Source organism: Hemitrygon akajei, chromosome 8 (genome assembly GCF_048418815.1).
Source record: "Hemitrygon akajei chromosome 8, sHemAka1.3, whole genome shotgun sequence".
In the NCBI taxonomy this organism is placed as follows: domain Eukaryota; kingdom Metazoa; phylum Chordata; class Chondrichthyes; order Myliobatiformes; family Dasyatidae; genus Hemitrygon; species Hemitrygon akajei.
Window position 1 is genome coordinate 45,101,293 of NC_133131.1, and position 22,286 is coordinate 45,123,578.

The 22,286-nt window shown below is 45.5% G+C and overlaps 1 protein-coding gene across 2 annotated transcripts in view; it reads right to left on the reverse strand.

Moving 5' to 3' along the window:
• Nucleotides 1-21,397, reverse strand: part of LOC140731853 (cytochrome P450 2D20-like) — a 91,763-nt gene extending 70,366 nt beyond the window's left edge. Inside the window, exons 1-3 of one of the 2 annotated variants that reach the window (XM_073053770.1) lie at nt 20,863-21,397; nt 4,042-4,210; nt 1,251-1,403 (exon numbers count right to left, since the gene is read on the reverse strand). In XM_073053770.1, the coding sequence (XP_072909871.1) occupies nt 1,251-1,403; nt 4,042-4,210; nt 20,863-21,072 (532 nt within the window). In that variant the 5' untranslated portion in view covers nt 21,073-21,397. The remainder of the gene's footprint in view (nt 1-1,250; nt 1,404-4,041; nt 4,211-20,862) is intronic. The other variant, XM_073053769.1, reaches the window with a different exon arrangement.
• Nucleotides 21,398-22,286: the final 889 nt, after the last annotated feature.

Here is a 22,286-nt window from a genome sequence, read left to right on the forward strand (position 1 = left end):
CTACTGCTGAAGTTCAACATTGTTTATGTCGTATTAATCATTTTCTCAACCTACACTGCCACTTTCAATGGCATGTACCCAGAAACCCAGGTCCCCCTCTACTTCCTGTTGCCCTTTCAGAACGGAGTTCAGAATATCACTAAAGACTCTTTGGCACAGGGCCCAAGAGGCAGCAAATGGTCATTTTCTCATCCAGCTCCATTAAAGGTACAACCTTTCCCCCCACCACTCCCCCATCAAGAACATCTTCAAGAGGTGGGGCCTCAAAAAGGGGGGCATCCATCAGTAAGGACCCTCACCATCCAGGAAATGCCCTCTTCTTGTTACTACCAAGGTGGAGGAGGTACAGGACCTGATGACCCACACTCAATGATTCAAAAACAGCTTCTTCCCCTCTGACATCAGATTTCTGAATTCTCCATGAGCCCCTGAACATTACCTTGTTAATCCCATTTTTGCATTATTTATTTGTTTAAGTTATATTAACTTTCAGTCTTTTCACTGTACTGCTGGTGCAAAACAACAGGTTTCATGTCATTTAAGTTCATGATCATAAGTCTGATTCTGATTGTGATTCTTTATCCAATGAAAATCGTAGCGACCCTGAGCTTCCTGTTGCCTGGAACTTTAATTCTCCATTCCATTCCCACTCAGACTTCCTGCATGGTTTTAACAGTGAGAAATATCACCTAATGTTCTGTTTTGGCATAATGCAGCCTTCCAAGTTCAATATCAAGTTCTCCAATATCAGCGATCTCACTCCTTCTCGCTGTCTGTCCCAGAAATAGCTATTTCTGCTGGTCGGTATTTGGGCTCAGTCATTTGTATTTGAACACGTGGCTTTTCTGGGCATGTCCCCCAGTCCCACATGGACACAAATCCAAACCAATGTCACTTTAACTAATTTGGTTTTGCCTTCCCAGGGATAGTCCCTGTTCTACCTATTCCTCCCTCAGCTTCTGCACTACAGAAAACTATTATATTTTTTCTCTTCCCCAGTTCTGACAAAGAGTCTCAGAGATTAAATATCAAATGTTTCTCTTCCTGCACATGCTCGTTGACTTGCTGTGAATTATCGATATTTCCTGTTTTCCCACATATTTTATTCTACTTTGGTTTTCTCCATTCTTCCTACCAGATTGACAAACCTTCCAAATTCTTCGTGCATTTCAGTGTTGGCATAAATAAATAGTTTACTTTTCCACAGCAGTCAAGGCATCTCTTGGTTCTTTAGACAGTTTCTTTATTACCTTTCTCCTCTTCAAATGCTTTACTCAAAAATTCTGCTTCCTTCACAATTTGCAACTCCAGCGACTTCTTCCCAAGTCCAAAGTTCCTCAGCGTGGAAAGTGAGAATCTTCTCTGTTCTCTCCACCAGTTCCCATACCTTGCAAAGACGATACCTGCAGAAACAGTGGGAATTATCAGGGGCTAAGACAGCAGATGGTAAGAAACATTTCCCCATGGTAGAGGTGTCAAAAACTACAGGGCAGGAGTTTAAAGTTTATAGTGAAGGGGCAGGAAGTTTAGATGGGATCTGAGGAAAAGCTTCTCAGTCAGATGATGTTTGGAATCTGAAATGCCCTGCCTGATAGAGGGGTGGAAATAAGTTCCCAAGACATTTAAGAATTATCTACCAGAACACTTGATTCACTGAAGCATGGGAGGCGATAGGTTAGATGCTGGTAAATGGGATTGGTATAGATGGGTATTTGATGATCAGCATGGGCATGATGGGCCAAGGGGCCTGTTTCTGTGCTGTTTGACTCCATGAGTTTTGACTTTGGGCTGTGATAGTGAAACAGACACCATGCCAACAGAAATGCCAGCAGCAGAGAACAAAATGGACAACGGAAAACCCACACAGTCTTACATTCATCTTACACTGCAGATGCTGGAATCTGGAGCAACACACAATCTGCTGCAGAACTCAGTGGCTTGAGCAGCATCTGGGAGGTGGGGGATGGCAAGGAATAGTCGATGTCTTGGACCCTCCCCGGCATTCTCCCCATAATATTTAATGCCATGTCCAATCAAGAGCCTATCAAGCTCTGCCTTAGGTATACCCAATGACCTGGCCTCCACAGCTGCCTGTGGTAACAAATTCACCACTGGCTGAAGGATGCCCCTCTATCCTAAGGCTGCGCCCTCTTGTCCTAGACTCCACCACCATGGAAATGTCCTTTCCACATCTACTCTGTCTAGGCCTTTCAATATTCGAAAGGTTTCAATGAGCTCCCCCAAATCCTTCTAAGTTCTAGTGAGTACAGACTCAGAGGCATTAAACGTTCCAAGTATGATAACCCTTTCATTCCCAGAATCATCCTTGTCAACTGCCTCTGGACCCTTGCTGAGGAAGGGAATATATAACAAAATAAAAGATAAAATAATGTATTAGGAGCCACTTCAAGACCATGCAGAACATTAAATCATCAAAATAACCCAGTGAGACTCCCTTGGTCTGTCATTAAGATTATTATGTACCCCTAGGGTTCATATTTTCTGTGGACTATCACTTTAAAATGTCGGGAGAATGAGACTGGCTTTTGGACACTGAGTTGTTACAGAGAGAGAGGGACGAAGCCTGCCTTGAGATGGTGTTTATACGAACTCTAAAGCTTGTTTTGAATATACAAGGACACTGCCAACTTGTGAGTTCTTACAGAGAGAGACAACGAGCAGCTCGTGGGTCACCATGGTGACCGAGGGCAGCGTTATTTCATGGACGGCTAGTGTTCAGCATGCTTAGATAAATACATGGTCAGCTGGTTGTTAGTTTTTGGCCACTGGATGAGCTTTGTTGTGCTCACAGAAAGGTGGGTTTTGGAGGATCGATCGGGAGAATCAATTAGTGGCTCTCGCAGTGGGAAAAGGTGTGACCGGTGGGAAGTTATCAGTGTGTCCAATCCTTGCCTGGGTTGATAACTTTACCACAGAAGACGGTTTCCTTTTTGTGGTCACAGTCGGTGACTTTAATAAGTTTCAGGAGTGGAAATAGACACACCTGGAGTCTGAGTCTCCATTATAAACACTATTTTATCAGTAACTACATGATAAAGTAATATAAAACAAGATAAGGCTAACAGGTTAGCAGAGTATATGCATATATAAGAGTTCACTGAAGAAAGGCACCCCTGTGGCAAATCACTGTAGGAGTTATTTTGTATGTTGTGGAACTGGATAAGTGGCTATCATAGTTGTGTGTTTGAGGTAACATTATGGAGTCTACCTGTGTGTGATAATCCTGGCCTGGGTTGGTAGTTTTACCACTTGAAGATGGTACCTCAGTGATAAGCGACTGTTGGTGATAATCCATATGTGGATTCTGTTTGAGTATCCTGTGGCCACCACTTTGGGATGACCCGTAGCTGAATTTGGGTCTGGTACCACTTGTGTTAAAAGAATATTCGTTGAAGATCACTGTCGGTGATACTTCGTGCGTGGAGTGGAACAACTTTTTAGATAAAACCTACTGCTATTGTTATTTTGGAATATCGACGTAATTGCCTTCTCTCAACACACACCTTTGGATTACAGATCTCTCTCTCTTACCAACCACAGCAACCTCGTGCATTGAACTGACCTATCAACTTACGATGATACCATTGTAAGTCTGTATCATTTCACCACCTAAGCTGGAAGAAGTTTGGGGGAACTTTATTTACTCTCTTATATATGCATATACTCTGCTAACCTGTTTGCCTTATCTTGTTCTATATTACTTTATCATGTAGTTACTAATAAAATAGTGTTTATAATGGAAGACTCGGACTCCAGGTGTGTCCATTTCTGCTGGCCCTTTTTAACCCATTATGGGGTACGTAACAAGATGCAGTTACAGAGATCTTGGGAGAACTGGTCTCTAATATTTCTGGATACATTTGAACTAATTCCTTTGGTCGTGATGACGTCTCACCCTCCTCCCCAGTCTGGTAGTGGGGTTCACAGTGCAATGATCATTCACAGAAATCTGAAGTCCAACGATTCCCAATCCCTCCCATTGGTGCCCAGGACAGTCTCTGGTGCCCAGTTCATACTCACCTTCCCCGCTCCGCTGAAAGTGCTTCTCATATATCGCAGGGGTTGGCCTGTCAGCAAAATCTTCTGATTTTTTCACCAGAGCCTCTTTCAGGGTCTTGTAGCCACTCAGCACCACCAGGTTTGTCCATCCAAACTCTAAACTCACCACATCACCGTACTTCTTCCACAGCTGAAAGTGGACACATGATGGGAGAAAGCAGCAGGACGTTACTGCAGAATCGAATAGAGGCAGCACTATCACTCAGCTCTCTGTCAGACCCAGCACCTGTTTGTTCTGCATCCCTGCGGCTGTTAGTGCTGGGCCCCAGGGAGCTTGGCTCTCGGCCCCTGTACCATTGAATGCAACAGGGGATTCCTGTCACCGTTGTTTCCCCACTGATACATTGACATATCCACCCCAGGATGGACAGATACCAAACACTGTCACGGTAGTAAACAGAGAACAGTACAGCCCAGGAACAGACTCTCCAGCCCACACTGACCATGGCAAACAATGAAATTAAATCTCCTCTGTCATGATCCCTCTTCCACCCCCAACCCATTCACTGCATATTCATCTGTCTAACAGCCTGGTAAACACCACTATCATCTCTGCTCAATGCTGGTAGTCCAACCCATGCACTTACCACTCTGTGTAAAAAACACCTGACCCACACATCTCCTTTAAACTTTCCCCCTCTCATGTTAAGCTTATGTCCTTTAACATTTGTCACGTCTAACCTGGGAGAAAAATTCTGACTGACTACCTAATCTATGCCTCTTAAATTTATAAATTTCTATCATCTCTCCCCTCAGCCTCCAACACTCCAGAGAAATTAACCCTTCGTATGTCAATCACAACTAAGAACCTGGATAAACTTGGTGGGTTGAGCAGCACCTGCGGGAAGAAAGGAATTGCTTGATTTCAGATTGAGACCCTGCGTCACCGCTTGCTTGTTTAGTGTTGTGAAATACTGATTCTGAGGACCAAACTGCATTGGAGAGATGGCCAAGAGAATCTGCAGTCCCACAGGTCAGCATCCAAAGGTGTCCTTTAGTTAGTGGACCCAGCTCTTCACATGCCACTTGTGTGCAGCAATCCCCACGTTCTGATTCTGCATTGGCATGTTATCACTTATCCCTCCATATCTGCTTGCAGGCACCTCTGAAGTGAGTGCACACTGTTGTTCACCACTGCCTGAGCAAATGCTGCAGAGAGGCCTTACCCGTGTCCTCTGCAACTGCAGCTGAGAAACGCACTATTGCATCTTGCAGTTCAATGTCTTTGTAAGTCTGAAACTCTGGATTTTATGCTATTGTTATCAATGGAATTTCTGTTAGTTCTAGTCTGGTATCAGAAAATCACATTACTGTTTAGTCGCTCTCTTTTGTCTCTTGCCATACATCTTCCTTTCTGTTCATTCCTCTTGTTTCATGAAATGATCATAAGCAACAAGTTTTGTGGCTCACTCTTAACTTCTGAATAACATTTGGATTCCAAAAGCATCAGGATTCAACAGCGTGGCATAGTCGGCAGGATGGTTGTGAATATTTAAGGACATGGAAGAATCCCGAGTGAAAGGATAAGTTTTAGCGCACACATTTAATAGGATGTAAGACCACGCTCCTTATGTTCCAAACAGTCAAAGAATTCACCTAGTTCTTGCCTTAATACACCACCTAAAGGAAGTTTAATGGTGAAGGAAAACTCTATTACACTTTACGTTGCTCTATTACACTTATAAAGTTGCAATTTGGTGATAAAAAAGCAAGCACAAATAAATGTGTTCTGTGTAACAACAACTGTTACAGGGCAGCAGAGCATCAATAAGGTTAAAATTTTTACAAACTGGTGGTGTGGCAATCTAATTTTCATTTGATCGTCCAATTTGATAGCAAAAGCAAGCACAAATTAAGTGTTCTACACGACAAAATTAAGAAAATGGTCAAAGTTGTGAAACACAGAACAGAAAAAGGGAGATTGAAACTTTGGTTCTAATGTGTGAACAGATGACTGAGGGATTGACTTCTTATCTGAACTAAGTATTTAACTTTGACAATATTAATGTAGAAATCAGGATGAAATTTGCTTGCTAGATGTATATATGGTGTATATGGGTTTTGGTGGGTGGCCAAGTGGTTAAGGCGTTGGTCTAGTGATCTGAAGGTCGCTAGTTTGAGCCTCACCTAAGGCAGCGTGTTGTGCCCTTGAGCAAGGCATTTAACCACACATTGCTCTGTGATGACACCAGTGCCAAGCTGTATCGGCCCTTGCCCTTCCATTGGACAACATCGGTGGCGTGGAGAGGGGAGACTTGCAACACGGGCAACTGCCGGTCTCCCATACAACCCTGCCCAGGCCTGCACCCTGGAAACTTTCCAAGGCGCAAATCCGTGGTCTTTCGAAACTAACCGATGCCTGAGATATTGAAAGGGAAAGGGGTAAGCTCCAGAGAATGCCTGAGGGAAAGAAATTAAACTGAATAGAGATGGTAGTTTTATCGCAGTTAAAGAAACGTGCACACGCTGATTTTGCAAAATCAAATATGTGGCTTTAAACGTGCATGTGCTGAGCCAGGAAACCAAATATGTGAGTTAACAGAACAAGCAAAAAAGTTAAGTTTAAAGAGCAAATCTTTGTATTAACTGAATGTGTGAAAAAAACAACGTAACAAGTACAATAAAATTGAAGTGCAGAATCAGAATCAGATTTATTATCACCGGCATGTGAAATTTGTTAACTTAGCAGCAGCAGTTCAATGCAATACATAATATAGAAGAGAAAATAAATAAATAAATAGATAAGTTGATGAATTACAGTTTACATATACTGTATTGAATAGATTGAAAATAGTGCAATAAACACAAATAATATATATTTAAAAAGTGAGGTCATGTTCAAGGATTCAATGTCCATTTAGGAAACAGATGGCAGAGGGGAAGAAGTTGTTCCTGAATCGCTGAGTGTGCGCCTTCAGGCTTCTGTACCTCCTGCCTGATGGTAACAGTGAGGAAAGGACAACTCTCTGCAGCTTCTTTTCGGCCACCAGAAGTTGCACGAAGCTTCATAAAAAAATAACTGAAGCAGTATCAGAAAACCCAGCAAGGTTTTCAAACAGACAATGGTGCTCCTCTTTGGAAAACTACCCTTATGTTGGTCAATTCTATGAGGCAGTATCACCATCTGTATGAATTACACGCATGTGATGGCATTCAAATTCTGGAACTATGTTGTCTTCTCAGCAGATCAGATAGCTGACTCGCAGAGCTGTCAGCAATATAGGAGATGATAAACAAAATGTACAAAGTTCTTGGGATGCCGTTGAGAGGTGGTTGGGAAAAACAGACCAATCGAAGGGAAGAGGCTGATGCAAGCAAATGATACCTGAGGATCGCCACAGGAATATATAACCATTAAACAATTACAGCACAGAAACAGGCCATCTTGGCCCTTATAGTCCATGCCGAATGCTTACTCTCAGCTAGTCCTACCTACCTGCACTCAGCCCATAGCCCTCCATTCCTTTCCTGTCCATATACCTTTCCAATATTTTTTTTTAATGACAAAATCAAACCTGCCTCTACCACTTCTACTGAAAACATAGAAACATAGAAGATAGGTGCAGGAGTAGGCCATTCGGCCCTTCGAGCCTGCTCCGCCATTCAGTATGATCATGGCTGATCATCCAACTCAGAACCCTGGACCTGCTTTCTCTCCATACCCCTGATCCCATTAGCCACAAAGGGCCATATCTAACTCCCTCTTAAGTATAGCCAATGAACTGGCCTCAACTGTTTCCTGTGGCAGAGAATTCCACAGATTCACCACTCTCTGTGTGAAGAAGTTTTTCCTCATCTCGGTCCTAAAAGGCTTCACTTTTATCCTTAAACTGTGACTTCTTGTTCTGGACTCCCCCAACATTGGAAGGCTCGTGTCACATAGCTACCACTCTCTGAGTAAAGAAGTTCCCCCTTGTGTTACCCCTAAACTTTTGCCCCTTAACTCTCAACTCATGTCCTCTTTTTTGAATCTCCCCTACTCTCAATGGAAAAAGCCTATCCACATCAACTCTATCTATCCCCCTCATAATTTTAAATAACTCTATCAAGTCCCCCCTCAACCTTATATGCTCCAAAGAGCTTCAATCTTTCTCTGTAACTTAGGTGCTGAAACCCAGGTAACATTCTAGTAAATCTCCTCTGTACTCTCTCTATTTTGTTGACATCTTTCCTATAATTCAGTGACCAGAACTGTACACACTACTCCAAATTTGGCCTCACCAATGCCTTGTACAATTTTAATATTACATCCCAACTCCAATACTCAATGCTCTGATTTATAAAGGCCAGCATACCAAAAGCTTTCTTCACCACCCTATCCACATGAGATTCCACCTTCAGGGAACTATGCACCATTATTCCTAGATCACTCTGTTCTACCGCACTCCTCAATGCCCTACCATTCACCATGTATGTCCTATTTTGATTATTCCTACCAAAATGTAGCACCTCACACTTATCAGCATTAAACTCCATTTGCCATCTTTCAGCCCACTCTTCTAATTGGCCTAAATCTCTCTGCAAGAATGTGCAGATAAGTTTACTCAGGAGTTCTGGGAGTAAATGAAAATTGCAGAGGAATCTATAGTACATATTGTTACTTGAAGTAAACTTTTATGGATGCCTGAAACCAGATATTGCCAAAATGACAAAGCTGACAAAATAAGAGGATTGAAGCCAGCATTGCATATAGTGAGCATGTGCAAGCCGTCAAGCAAGTAGATCATTGTATAGAAGTCTGTGTGAGACTATTACATCATCAGCCACAGCTACTGCAGATGTAGCTGTGTAGCCATTAAGAAACAGTATTGGAATCCACTGTGTTCTCCAATGCAATCTTGGTCTGAGCCACACTGCCAAGACCCACCCTAAAGCAAAATGTCAAAATCAGGGTAAAGAGGACACTGGGCTAAAAATTTTTTGCATTGAAAACAAGATGGACAACAGAGACCAGTTTCACTATGGGTTCAACTATCTACATGAGAAGCATCAGGAGATCCTGACCTCACCTATTGTTAACATGGATTGCATACCTCCACTGAAGCATCAAGGATACTCCAACATACTGGTAGTAGGGGACAAGTTTTCAAGATAGATGGAATTTACTCCAGAAAGGAAAGTCACGGCCACACATACAGCAAAAACTCTGACCAAAGACTGTATTCCTAGATGGGGATTGCCACGTCACATCGACTTTAACCAAGGAACGCATTTCACTGGGAGTGCTTGTCAGGAATTATGCTGTCCGATAAACATTCAACGTAGCAACAGGGTGATCCATGTCACCTCCAGAGAGCTTGACCTCATATACATCTTACGAGAGATAGTTTATTGAGTATTGTGTGAAATTATCACAAAGTGTACATTGTGCTTCTCAACAGGATTCTGCTGCTTGGAGTGATCCTACAGAAGGAGGACACAGTTTGATTCCTGGCATACTAACTGGGTCCTGATCAGAAACTAACTCGTCTGTGAAAGTCAAAGGTAAAAGTAAGTGGATATGTGGTGCCACTGCAAGTGAGCTAAGGTGATAGATGATGAAAGTAACAAGCAGTGAGGTTAATGTGCGAGTAAATTCTGACTCAGTGCTTACGCTGCTTGGCTGCGGTGAGCAAATCAGTAACCTGGCACAACCACGGATTTGGCAGCGCAGTAGATATGGTGATTGCTCTTGTGAATTTGCACGTGTCAGCTAATTATTATTTAATCGTGATAGTATTTAACTTCTGATGCACCATCAATAACTCTCGGAGACGGGAGGCGAACGATAGGCTTTTATTAGCTGCAAGAGACCACCACACAACATCCTGGAGACTGAGGGAGGAGCAGTGCCTCCAACCGCCTTTATACAGGGGTCTGTGGGAGGAACCACAGGAGCAGTCAGCAGAGGGGCGTGTCCAGACGGGTATATGTAGTTCACCACATTCACCCCCCCCCCCTTTGTTTTAAAAGAGAGAGTCCCCATGGGGTGAAGTTTCTTACAAGTATATTTACAGGTTAAGTCTATCAGGCAGTCGAATCTGTTGCTGCGATCTACGTAGCACCGGTGGTGATTGTACCAGTGCCGGTGGTGATTGCACTGGTGACGGTGGTTGTGCTGGCTCCGGCCTGACTTGAGGTGTCAGCCCATTAGGCGTCAGTAATCCCTCATGTGTGTGTGAGGCGCCCGGTATGGGAGTGTCGTGAGGAGTCTGTGTAGGGCTTGGTGTGCGCGGTGTCTCGTGGGTATACACCTCGGTGGGTACGGGGTTCATCGTCACAGTGGAGTGTTCAGGGTAGGGGTCTGGTGCTCCTGCGGGTGCCAGGTCGTGGACAGAGACCGTGTCCTCCTGCCCATCAGGTAAGACCACGTAGGCATACTGGGGGTTCGCATGAAGTAGGTGAACCCTCTCGACAATCGGGGAGTATTTATTGCTCCTTGCATGTTTCTGGAGCAGCACTGGCCCTGGGGACGTCAGCCAAGCTGGTAGGGTGGTCCCAGTGGCAGACTTCCTGGGAAAAGAGTCGCTCATGAGGGGTGGCATTGGTGGACGTGCATAGCAGGGAGTGGATGGAGTGGAGCGCCTCAGGGAGGACCTCCTGCTATCGAGAGACCAGCAATCCCTTTGACCCAAGGGCTAAGAGTGCGGCCTTCCACACTGTCGCATTCTCCCTCTCCACCTGTCCACTTCCCCGGGGATTATAGCTCATGGTCCTACTAGTAGCAATACCCCTAGCCAGCAGGTACTGGCGCAGCTCGTCACTCATAAATGAGGACCCTCTATCACTGTGGATATAGCAGGGATATCCGAACAGAGTGAAGAGCTGGCACAGGACTTTTATGACGGACGTGGCAGTGGTATCGGGGCAGGGGATGGCAAAGGGGAACCGCGAGTACTCGTCAATTATGTTGAGAAAGTAGACATTGCGGTCGGTGGAGGGAAGGGGGCCCTTAAAGTCGACACTCAGTCGCTCAAAGGGGCGGGTGGCCTTGATAAGTTGTGCCTTTTCAGGACGGTAGAAGTGCGGTTTGCACTCAGCACAGACTTGGCAGTCCCTGGTCATCGTCCTGATGTCCTCAAGGGAGTAAGGCAGGTTCCGGGCTTTCATGAAATGGTAAAATCGGGTGACCCCCGGGTGGCAAAGATCTACATGGAGGGTGTTTATCCGGTTGAGCTATGCGCTGGCGCACACTCCCCGGGATAGGGCATCAGGGGGCTCATTGAGCCTTCCAGACCGGTACAGGATATCATAGTTGTAGGTGGAGAGTTCCATTCTCCACCGCAAAATTTTATCATTTTTGATTTTGCCCCGCTGTTGGTTGCTGAACATGAACACAACTGAGCGCTGGTCAGTCAGCAAGGTGAACCTTCTGCCGGCGAGATAGTGCCTCCAGTGCCTAATAGCTTCCACTATGGCCTGGGCTTCTTTCTCCACCGCGGAGTGCCGAATTTCAGGGCTTTGAAGGGTACGAGAGAAGAATGCTACCGGCCTTCCTGCCTGATTGAGGGTAGCAGCCAGTGCAAAGTCGGAGGCGTCACTCTCTACTTGGAAGGGAATGGTCTCGTCCACCACATGCATCGTTGCTTTGGCAATGTCCCCTTTAATGCGGCTGAAGGCCGCGTGGGCCTCGGCAGAGAGGGGAAAATGTGGTAGACTTGACCAGGGGGCAGGCCTTGTCTGCGTAATGGGGGACCCATTGGGCGTAATAGGAAAAGAAGCCCAGTCACCGTTTGAGGGCTCTGAGGGTGGTGGGAAGAGGGAGTTCCAACAGGGGGCGCATACGGTCGGGGTCAGGGCCAATGACCCCGTTCTCCACGACATACCCAAGAATAGCAAGTTGGGTAGTTCCAAACACACACTTGTCCCTGTGATAGGTAAGGTTAAGAGCTTTGGCCGCTTGGAAAAATCGTAGGAAGTTAGTGTCGTGATCCTGCCAGTCGTGACTGCAGATGGTGTTGTTATCCAGATATGGGAACGTGGCCTTCAGTTGGCACTGGTCCACCATCCGGTCCATTTTCCTCTGGAAGACAGAGACACCATTCGTGACACCTAAGGGAACACGCAGGAAGTGATAGAGCCTGCCGCCCCTCATGAACGACTCTTTTCTTTTCCCAGGAAGTCTGCCACTGGGACCACCCTACCGGTTTGGCTGACGTCCCCAGGGCCAGTGCTGCTCTGGAAACATGCGAGGAGCAATAAATACTCCCCGATGGTCAAGAGGGTTCACCTACTTCATGCGAACCCCCAGTATGCCTAGGTGGTCTTACCTGATGGGCAGGAGGACACGGTCTCCGTCCGCGACCTGGCGCCCACAGGAGCACCAGACCCCTACCCCGAACACTCCCTGGTGACTATGAACCCTGTACCCACCGAGGTGTATACCCACAAGACACCGCGCACACCAAGCCCTACACAGACTCCTCACGACACTCCCATGTTTTAAAATTGCAGCTAATAAAATTGATGCACCATCAATAACTCTCGGAGATGGGAGGCAAATGATAGGCTTTTATTAGCTGCAAGAGACCACAATTAGTAGCAAGAGACCACCACACAACATCCTGGAGACTGAGGGAGGAGCAGTGCCTCCAATCGCCTTTATACAGGGATCTGTGGGAGGAGCCACAGGAGCAGTCAGCAGAGGGGCGTGTCCAGACAGGTATATGTAGTTCACCACAACTCCATACTTGTTGTCGTAGTGCTTGTCAAGACCTGGACAGAGCACAGCAACTCTTCGCTGTCAGTTTGCAATGACTTTGCTTGAGGAATTGCAGTATTCATTTAGTAATTATATGTCCTTTTCAGCTGCAGTCTAGGCTTCATTTCCCATTTGAAAGTTTTAGTTAATAACCCTATTTGGCCTAGCATTTATTGTTTATTTTCCCTTTAACACTTTGCATTAAAGTTTGTGGACTGGGCTTGTTGGCACGAGGTTATCTGCCTCATTGCCTCCCTAACTTCACTGAGAACAGATTCCATTGCTTGTAGCTTGTCTCCTACCTGACCAATGGATCTCACGGCCAAGGCCAGCTGCTCTCTCTCTGCTCAAAGATGGACGATCTTTGTGTGGTCGAGACTTGCTGTTACCCAGTTCAGATATGGCCCAAGTGCAGAGTGAGTCACACTGAAGCAGGTCAATAGTTCACAATCTTTAAAGACTAATATCAGGAAGTTTCCTTACACAGTGAATTGTGGACACATGGAACAAACTACCTAGTTGTGTAGTTGAAAGTAGAACCTTAGTGACTTTCAAATCTAAACTTGATAGTTATTTCAACATCCTCTGTAGGAAGCTTCACTGGGCCAAATGGTCTGTTCTTGTTGAAAACTTTCTCATCTTCTAATATTCTAAAGGTGTCCTGAGGAGAGCATTCGGATCAGTTCATCATCGCTTGATATGGAGGCCCCAGTGCACAGGATTGAAAGAAACTGCAGAAGATTGTAGACTCATTCAACTCCATCATGTGGACAGACCTCACTACCACTGAGGGCATCTTCAAAAGCTGATGCCTCAAGGAGGCAGCATTCATAATTAGGAACCCTTGCCATCTGAAACACCCTCTTCTCATTTCTACCATCAGGGAGAAAGCACTAAGATGCACACTCAATGTTTAAGAAACAGCTTCTTTGCCTCTGCCATCAGATTTCTGAATGGTCGATGAATCCACAAACACTAACTCACTATTTCTCTTTTGCACGGTTAATTTATTTTATTTTTTATTGGGAGGGTGGCATAGTTCTCACGTGTTCTGCCTCTTTGTGAAGTCTAAGACCAGACTAAAAGGCGGTAGAGAATGTGGCAGCAACATGAATCTGTCAAAGAGCCTGAGGTGGGGGAGATCCGAGATGTCTATGTTCTCCAGGGCGAACGGGCAGTAAACAGACTGCATGCTGTCCATGAAGGGCAGGTGAGGAAGGGCTGCTGGAGACGCCTACACATGCACGTACATGAAACTGTGTACTCAGCCACAAGATGGTGTATGCTGCCCCACCTATTTCAACCTCTCCTGGCGAACCTTTGTAAAGAAAATAGTTAAATCCAATCATTCCTCTGCATTTTAAATCATTTTCAAAATACTCCCAAACCCAGTTAATTAAGCCTTCCAAACCTTTGGAAGCTGGTGGACAGATCACGGGTGGGGAAAGTAAGAGACAGCAGTGTAAATGTTTTTACTTGCTTCACTTGAGACTCAGCAGATCAGATTCAGATAAGATGTCCGTCATTCTACACCAGGCTGCAACAAAATTCTTTGCTTGGGTGGGATTTGCAGAGTAAATTGAATATAAAAGAATAATAAATAAATGGGTACTTAATTGTAAGGTGAAGAGTGGAAATTATAGAGGGGTTCTCAAAGGTAAGTAGATGTCATAGGCACATAGATGATGGAAAATGGAGGGTAATGTAGGAGGGAAGGGTTTGATCGATCTTCGGGTAGTTTAAAAGGTTGGCACACCATTGTGGCCCAAAGGGCCTGAACTGTGTTGTAATGTTCTATGTTTCATAACACTGAATGTAAAACAACAGAATGGCGGGAAGATTGTGATGCAATCTGTAACAACGCAAAGAGAAAGTGTTCAAAGGTTCATTTTATGATCAAAGTACAGTATACAACTCTGAAATTCTACATATTTCCAGGCAGCCAGGAAACTAAGAAAGAAAAGAAAAGCCGCATGATCACTGGTCCCCAAATCCCACCTCCCCGTAAAAAAAACATGAACAAAAATGGAACAGGCACATCAACCCCAAATCACCCTCGCTGCACAAAAAGATGAACTAAACAGGTTAGTGATAATCCAGAGAGATAGAGCTTCGAGTTTCAGAGGAATGAAGAGAGGCTCTCTGCTTCCCACTCGATGGAACAGCAGGACAGGCGGGACAAGATACTGTCGGATAAGGAGCAGGAGGGAGAGGAATGACAGTGATGAAGTGATATTGAAACCGGCACCGTACAGTCTGCAGGGAATGAGGTGGAGTTGAGCCCCATTCTCTCACAGGGGGTTGTGCAGAAGTGGGAGACTAAGACCTCCACTCCAGATCTGATTGCACTTGTCTGCAAGGGCTTGGTGACAATCCACCACACGGCATCTCAAAGCCAAAGTCAAGTTTATTGTCAAATGCACAAGTACACATCTGCAAAGAAAAACTTAGTTGCAGCTGCATCATATAAGCCACATTTATCAGAAAAACATAAATTAAACATAACTCTGCTCAATTTTTTACAAGAAAGGACACAAGTAGACCAGGAAAACAATCTCTATTTTAGTGCTTAGTGATGAAGTTATCATAATATGGCTGAGCTTTAGTGAATGGTTTAATGCTGATTGGTTCAACAACCAAATGGTTGAAGGGAAGTACCATAGCTGTTCTTGAAACTGGCCGGTGGTAGTTGAGAGAAGATGGTATGGCCCAGATGGTGGGGATCTTTGATGATGGAGTTAACTGCTTCAGACAGCCCCTCCTGTACCAATTGGGGGGGGGGGAGGGATGTGCCCATGACGTATTGGGTTGTAGTTTCTTACATTCCTACACATTCGAATTGTCATATTGGTTTGGTGATGGTGATATGGAGAGACAGGTAGAGGCTGCACTCAGTCTTAAAGTACAGGTCTGGTCTCTGCCACACCAAAACAACCTGAAGCTCTCTAGTAGTGTGCCATCATGGAATGGATCACTGTCCTGATTGAGCAGAGAGATACCATTTGTGTCCAGATCTTTGCTTTCCATGGACATACTGCTCTCCAGGAGATAACGACAGAAAGTTGTGGCACTCCACCAGAGAGATTCAAGGCATGAGGTAATCACTCCTACTCAAGCAGAGATATGGCTCGTGTGAGACAGAGTTTTTGCAGATGCTGGAGTTCTTGAGCAACACACACAAAATACTGGAGGAACTCAGCAGGACATGCAGCGTCTATGGAGGGAAATGAACAGTCGATGTTTTGGGCCAAGACCCTTCATCAGGACTGATGTGGTTCATATGCCTTCACCTTCCTTCCGGCAGAACAGGAATGAGGGTTTCTGCACCTCCTGAGTTGTGTACGGAGAGACAGAGGGCTGAGTCTGGGACAGGGACCAGGTTCCTGAGATTCTGGATCTAGCAGTGTCTCGCCCAGGTCTGAAGATTGAAATAATGATGGGGCAGTACCAGTGCCCGAAGATTGTGGCACCATTGTCCAGCCAGCCCTCGAGAGATCACCTAGAGTAGAGGTTCAGTATATTGATGCTCCCCATTTCAATACCACACGTCCTCTCAGGCAGTGTGCCTCCCTGTACCCACAGATGGCCATCTCAAAGTAATGGGTCTGGTCACTATGGACACCAATGTGTGGATTCAAAGTGAAAGGGACACTGCAGACACATAACAAACAGGGTGACGTGGTGCGAGGATATCACTACACCATGATACGTACGCGCCTCGCTAAAAGCTGAAGGTACACCCGTATTTCCAATCTCACGGCATCTTCCTCTGAATTAATTTAATGTTTTGAAGTTACAAAACATAACATTGGCAACAAGGTATCTTTAAAACAAATCTGAGTTGGCTGCCAACTGGTAAAGTGCTGCGAGGCGTTGGAACTGAAACGAACGCTGTGAGGAAGGTCGAGTCTAAAAGAAACAGCCCAACAAGTGCAGACTTAGCAAGTTTTTAAAAAGACTATAAATAAGAGAATTCAAGTTCATAAAGAGTGATAATAATCATTAAAAAAAAACAAATGGCTGGCTACATCAGAAAGATTAACGAGGTCAATGACACAACGGGTAATTGGCAGACGCATACTGATCTGTTGGAATATTTCTTTGAAGCAAATGACATAACCAATGAGAAGTGAGTGCCAATTTTGCTGAGTTTATTGGGTTTAAAGGTATACAGCTTTCTTCAAAGTTTGACTGTTCCAAACAAACAATCAGAAATTAGCTTTGCTGCTATTGCAGAAGTGATGTAGGAGCACCTGGAGCAAAAGCCACTCTTGATTCCAGAACACTAAGTTTCATACGCAGAATAAAAAAGAACAGGAGTTCATGTCAGCATATGTGGCTGAATTGAAGAGATTTTCTGAGCATTGCCAGTTCAGTAATGGTCTTCATGATACAACTAAGTGTTTCTTTAGTTTGTGGAATCTTGAAAGAAAGCATTCAAAAATGGCTCTAAACTGAAGCACAGCTTACATCAAAAATTGCAGTCAAAATCACGGTTTCAATGGAAATTGCAGACAGAGACGCAATTGAGATGCAGTCAGGAATGAAAATGAGTGGGAACAAAATTACAGCAGCTAAATAGAAACCAGCCTGGCCAAACAAATTGTGTTACTGTTGTGCAGGAGCTCATGTACACCAAACAAATGCACACTTAAACGTGAAACTTGCAGAAAATGCAATAAAGTAAGATACATACAAAGATCATGTCATGTAGACAAAAATAAATGGACTGCACAGGGAAGAGAAAACACTAAAAGGTCAAGTTGTAGTTTCAAAAAGAAACTAATGCACTAATGTGCATGCTGTTGATTAAAAATCTGATAATGATGAAAGTGACACAGAATTGTGATTAATAATAGACAAGCAATATGGCTTGCACCAGAATTCAAGGGCAAATAAATTAAAATGGAATTGGACACTAGCTCAGCTGTTCCAGTCATTCCACAACATGAGTTTGAACAGCATTTGAAAGATACTGAACTAAAGCCTGCAGATATCTAAGAACTTATACGGAAGAAAAGATAACTCCTGTGGGATTGACATCCATGATAATGAAATAAAACAACCAACAAGCCATATTGGGCTTGTATATGATAAAAACAGGAGAACCAACATTGTGGGGGCATGATTGCTGAGACAACTACAAATTGATTTGAGATCCATGCAGCTACTGTGTGGCTGTCAGGAACGCGGCCGGATGGACCCAAACGCAGGACGCAAACATTGAAGTACTAGGGGGAGGACAGGATGGGGATGCCATGGCATTTAAGGGTAGAGCTGGGGTTCAGGTAGATAGAGTGTCAGGCAGGCAGGGCGGAGCGGGCTCCCGGGGTTCGGACAGGCAGAGCGGAGCGGGCTCCCGGAGTCCGGGCAGGCAGAGCGGAGCGGGCTCCCGGAGTCCGGGCAGGCAGAGCAGAGCGGGCTCCCGGGGTTCAGGCAGAAAAGGAGGATGGGGCAGAGGAGAGCCCTCCCTGGGTGGGCCGCATATGTCCTGGGTAGGGTCGCCTCCCAGGCGGAAACACCGGAGGCCTGGGCACGACGCGACCACCTAGGCAGGTGCGGGGCACAATCCCAGGGTTCAGGCAGAAAAGGAGGATGGGGCAGAGGAGAGCCCTCCCTGGGTGGGCCACATATGTCCCGGGTAGGGTCGCCTCCCAGGCGGAAACACCGGAGGCCTGGGCACGACGCGGACCCCTAGGTGGGTGCGGGGCACAATCCCAGGGTTCGGGCGGAAGAGGAGGACAGGGCAGAACCCCCACCGGGCAGCGGCAGACCTGCCAGGCCTGCCCGACGGAGGCAAGGGATAGGAACGGGCATAGGTCCAGGGTGACCAACACAACAGTCCTGATAACAGGAAAATCGGGAAAGACCGCGCGAACAACACAAATGAGCAGAGAAGCGGGACCAGCGCATGGGAAGAACGGTGGGGGAGAGGACCAACCTGGCAGTACTGGTACGGGGCAGAGAAGCATGATGAGGAGTAGATCTGAGCCCGGGCAGGATAACAGAATGCAGAGAAGAGTTCGGAGCCAGCGGAGAACGGGAAACAGAACAAATCGACCACTCGCCTGGTCCCAGTCCCAAGGCCCCTTATAAGCACCTGCAGCTCAATGAGTTACAGGTATGCCTCCTTGAGCTAGGAGGGTCCTAACTAGATCATGGGTGACGGGAGGGACAACTGCAGGACCCAGAGTCCGGAGCCCTCGTACCGGATCAAGACCTGGAATGCGGATTCCGGACCGGACTGGACTCTGACAGTGGCACACTTAATGAGATTATTGGGAACAACAGGTTTTAAGACTCTTTTTTCAACATCTGAGGAAACTTTGGACTGTAACTGCATCAGGATCCAACAGCCATCACATAACACTTCTTAACCAATGACCTTCTCACTGGTGCTGAGTTTGGGTTTCACTGGGACTACTCATTTCCAGACTTCAAAGCAGTCTTAGTTGAAACATTGAATTCAAGAGGTGAGCTTAATGACATCACAGCAGCGTTTGACCAATTTTGACATCAAGGAGTCTGATTGTAAATGACACTTGCTCCATTAAATCTCGTGATGACCACCTACCCATGACATTCAATAGTATCACCAGTTTCCCACTTCAATAGCCTAGAGTTTACCGGCTAACTATGTGCACAGGTCAGAGGTCAAGTCTCCTGGAGTGAGTCACTCACTTCTTGGATTCCTAAAGGTTTTCCAATGCCCACAAGACACAATTATGATGGAATACTCCCCATATACCTGTGTGAGTGAGTCTTAGAGTCAGGAGTCTTAGACCGTAAGACCATAAAATATAGGAGCAAAAGTAGGCCATTTGGCCCATCGAGTCTGCTCCGCATGGGCTGATCTAATTCTTCCAGTCATCCCCTCTCCCCTGCCTTCACCCCATACCCTTTGATGCCTTGGCTAATCAAGAACCTATCTATCTCTGCCTTAAATACACCCAATGACTTGGCCTCCACAGATGCTCGTGGCAACAAATTCCACAGATTCACCACCCTATGACTAAAGTGATTTCCCTGCATCTCTGTTCTAAATGGACATCCTTCAATGCTGAAATTGTGCCCTCTTGTCCTAGGCTTCCCTACCATGGGAAATAACTTTGCCATATCTAATCTGTCCAGGCCTTTTAACATTCAGATAGTATTCAGGAAAAAGCAGCTCCTTTGACTGGAGCCGCAACCACTGGCCAACACATTCATTCCCTCCATCGTGGTGGTACAGTGGCTGTACTCCAGACTGTCCACAAGATGCACAGCAGTTACTCACCCCAACTATTCCATCAACATCTCCCAAATCTGCCAATAAGAATGATGGATGTGACTCCATGACCTAAGGTAATGTCACTTCTTCCTTTGACATTAATACCTTGGGGATTATCATCCATTTACAAAGTAGACTAATTCATGGAGTTGTAAGAGAACTTTTAACTAATTTATGTACAATATTGGGAGGACCTGCACTGTGATCCTCTCCCACTGTACTGCCACATTCCCTCTGTGCTCTGGTAAGGTGGCTGGACTACTTCAGTAAGTGAGCAGTTTTTCCTATTTCTAGGATTCTCACTCAATATGACAGCTACAAACACATGCTTCATTTACTCAGAGAAAGAGAAGGATAAAGACAGAAAGGAGCTGGTATAAAAGGGGGAGCACAGGAAGGTCTGCAGATGCTGCTAACATGTTTTTGTGTGTTGCTGTCTATAAAAGGGGAAGCTATAAAAATGCAGGAGATACATCTCCTAATCTAATAGTGTGGATGTTAAAGCCATTCCAGAACAGTAGAGAAATTAAAACTATTCTGTCCAGCGTTCTGTTTTTTTTTTCGGGGATCCAACATCAATAGTTCTTTACATCTTCGCTTTACTCCATCCCATCCCAGAGGAAGAAATAGAGAACTAAAAACAGGTATGAAGGGAAAAGGGGAGCAAAGGAAATCTGGATGATAAAAGGGAACAAGGTGCAATGGAGACACAACTAACAGGGCGGCAGCGTGGAAGTGAATTCAAGAACAGACGAGAAACTGAACGGTTAAAGGTGTCCCGGGGTGAGGGAGCCACCTCCTTCACACAGTCTCACTCTCTCTCAGCCTTTACCTTTGCGAATGACAGGTGAGGGTTGCTCAGATCCACCTGCAGGATGTTCCCGACGAAAGGTAAGCCCCGGGGCCCGGGAGGGTAGTTCCCACACGTCTTGCGCCTCTTCATGAAGTCAAAGACCAGGCAAAAGACGGTGCAGAACACGGCCAGCGCCGTGAACCTGTCGAAGAGTTTGAACAAGAGCAGGGGGAGAGCCGAGAACTCCATGTTCTCCAGAGCGAATGGGCCGTAAGCAAACTGCGCGCAGTCAGTAAAAGGCAATGAGACGCCGGCATTGACCTCTGCTCACATCCAAATCCCAGTATGTTGGCACGAAGATTGTTTGTGTGGCCAGCCCCGCTCAACCAATCCTGTCAGAACAGAAAGAAATAGTTCTTCTTCAGTCATTCCTTTGCGTTTTAAATCTTCTCCAAGGTATTGAAGATTTTTGAAACAGGGAGACATGTCGCGAGATGAGGAAACAACAATCGAAAAGTTTTGAACTCCTTCCATTCAGGCACAGCCATTCAGATTAGTTTACTGACTTTGTACAGCAGGCTGCAGTGAAATCCTTTGCTCGTCTGAGACACGAGTACATGTTAATAATAAATAATGAATAAACGGTAAATACGACGTCGAACGCAAAACAGCAGAATGGCGCCGAGATTGTTGTGCAGACTGGAATGGCGCACAAAGAGATGTTAAAGTACTGAGAGAGGCAAAGAGTTTCAGAACATGGCGACACCGCGCTGTGAGTTAGATACAACTTCGGTAAAACTCCATGAGCTATTTACTTTGAGCTTTTGACTGTCACCGAGTAACACGGCACTAGAACCGTAGAACATTACAGCACAGAAACAGGCCTTCTGGCCCTTCTTGGCTGTGCCGAACCATTTTTCTGCCTAGTCCCACTGACCTGCACCCGGCCCATATCCCTCCAAACCCCTCTCATCTATATATCTGTCCAAGTTTTTCTTAAATGTCAAAAGTGAGCCCGCATTCACCACTTCACCTGGCAGCTCATTCCACACTCTGTGTGAAGAAGCCTTCCCCCCCCCATGTTCCCTTTAAACTTTTCCCCCTTCACCCTTAACCCATGACCTCTGGGTTTTTTCTCCCCTAGCCTCAGTGGAAAAAGCCTGCTTGCATTCACTCTATATATACCCATCATAATTTTATACACCTCTATCAAATCACCCCTCATTCTCCTACGCTCCAGGGAATAAAGTCCTAACCTATTTCAACCTTTCTCAGTAACTCTGTTTCTCAAGTCCCGGCAACATCCTTGTAAACCGTCTCTGAACTCTTTCAACCTTATTAATATCCTTCCTGTAATTAGGTGACCAAAACTGCACACAATACTCCAAATTTGGTCTCACCAATGTCTTATACAACCTCACCATTACATTCCAACTCTTATACTCAATACTTTGATTTATAAA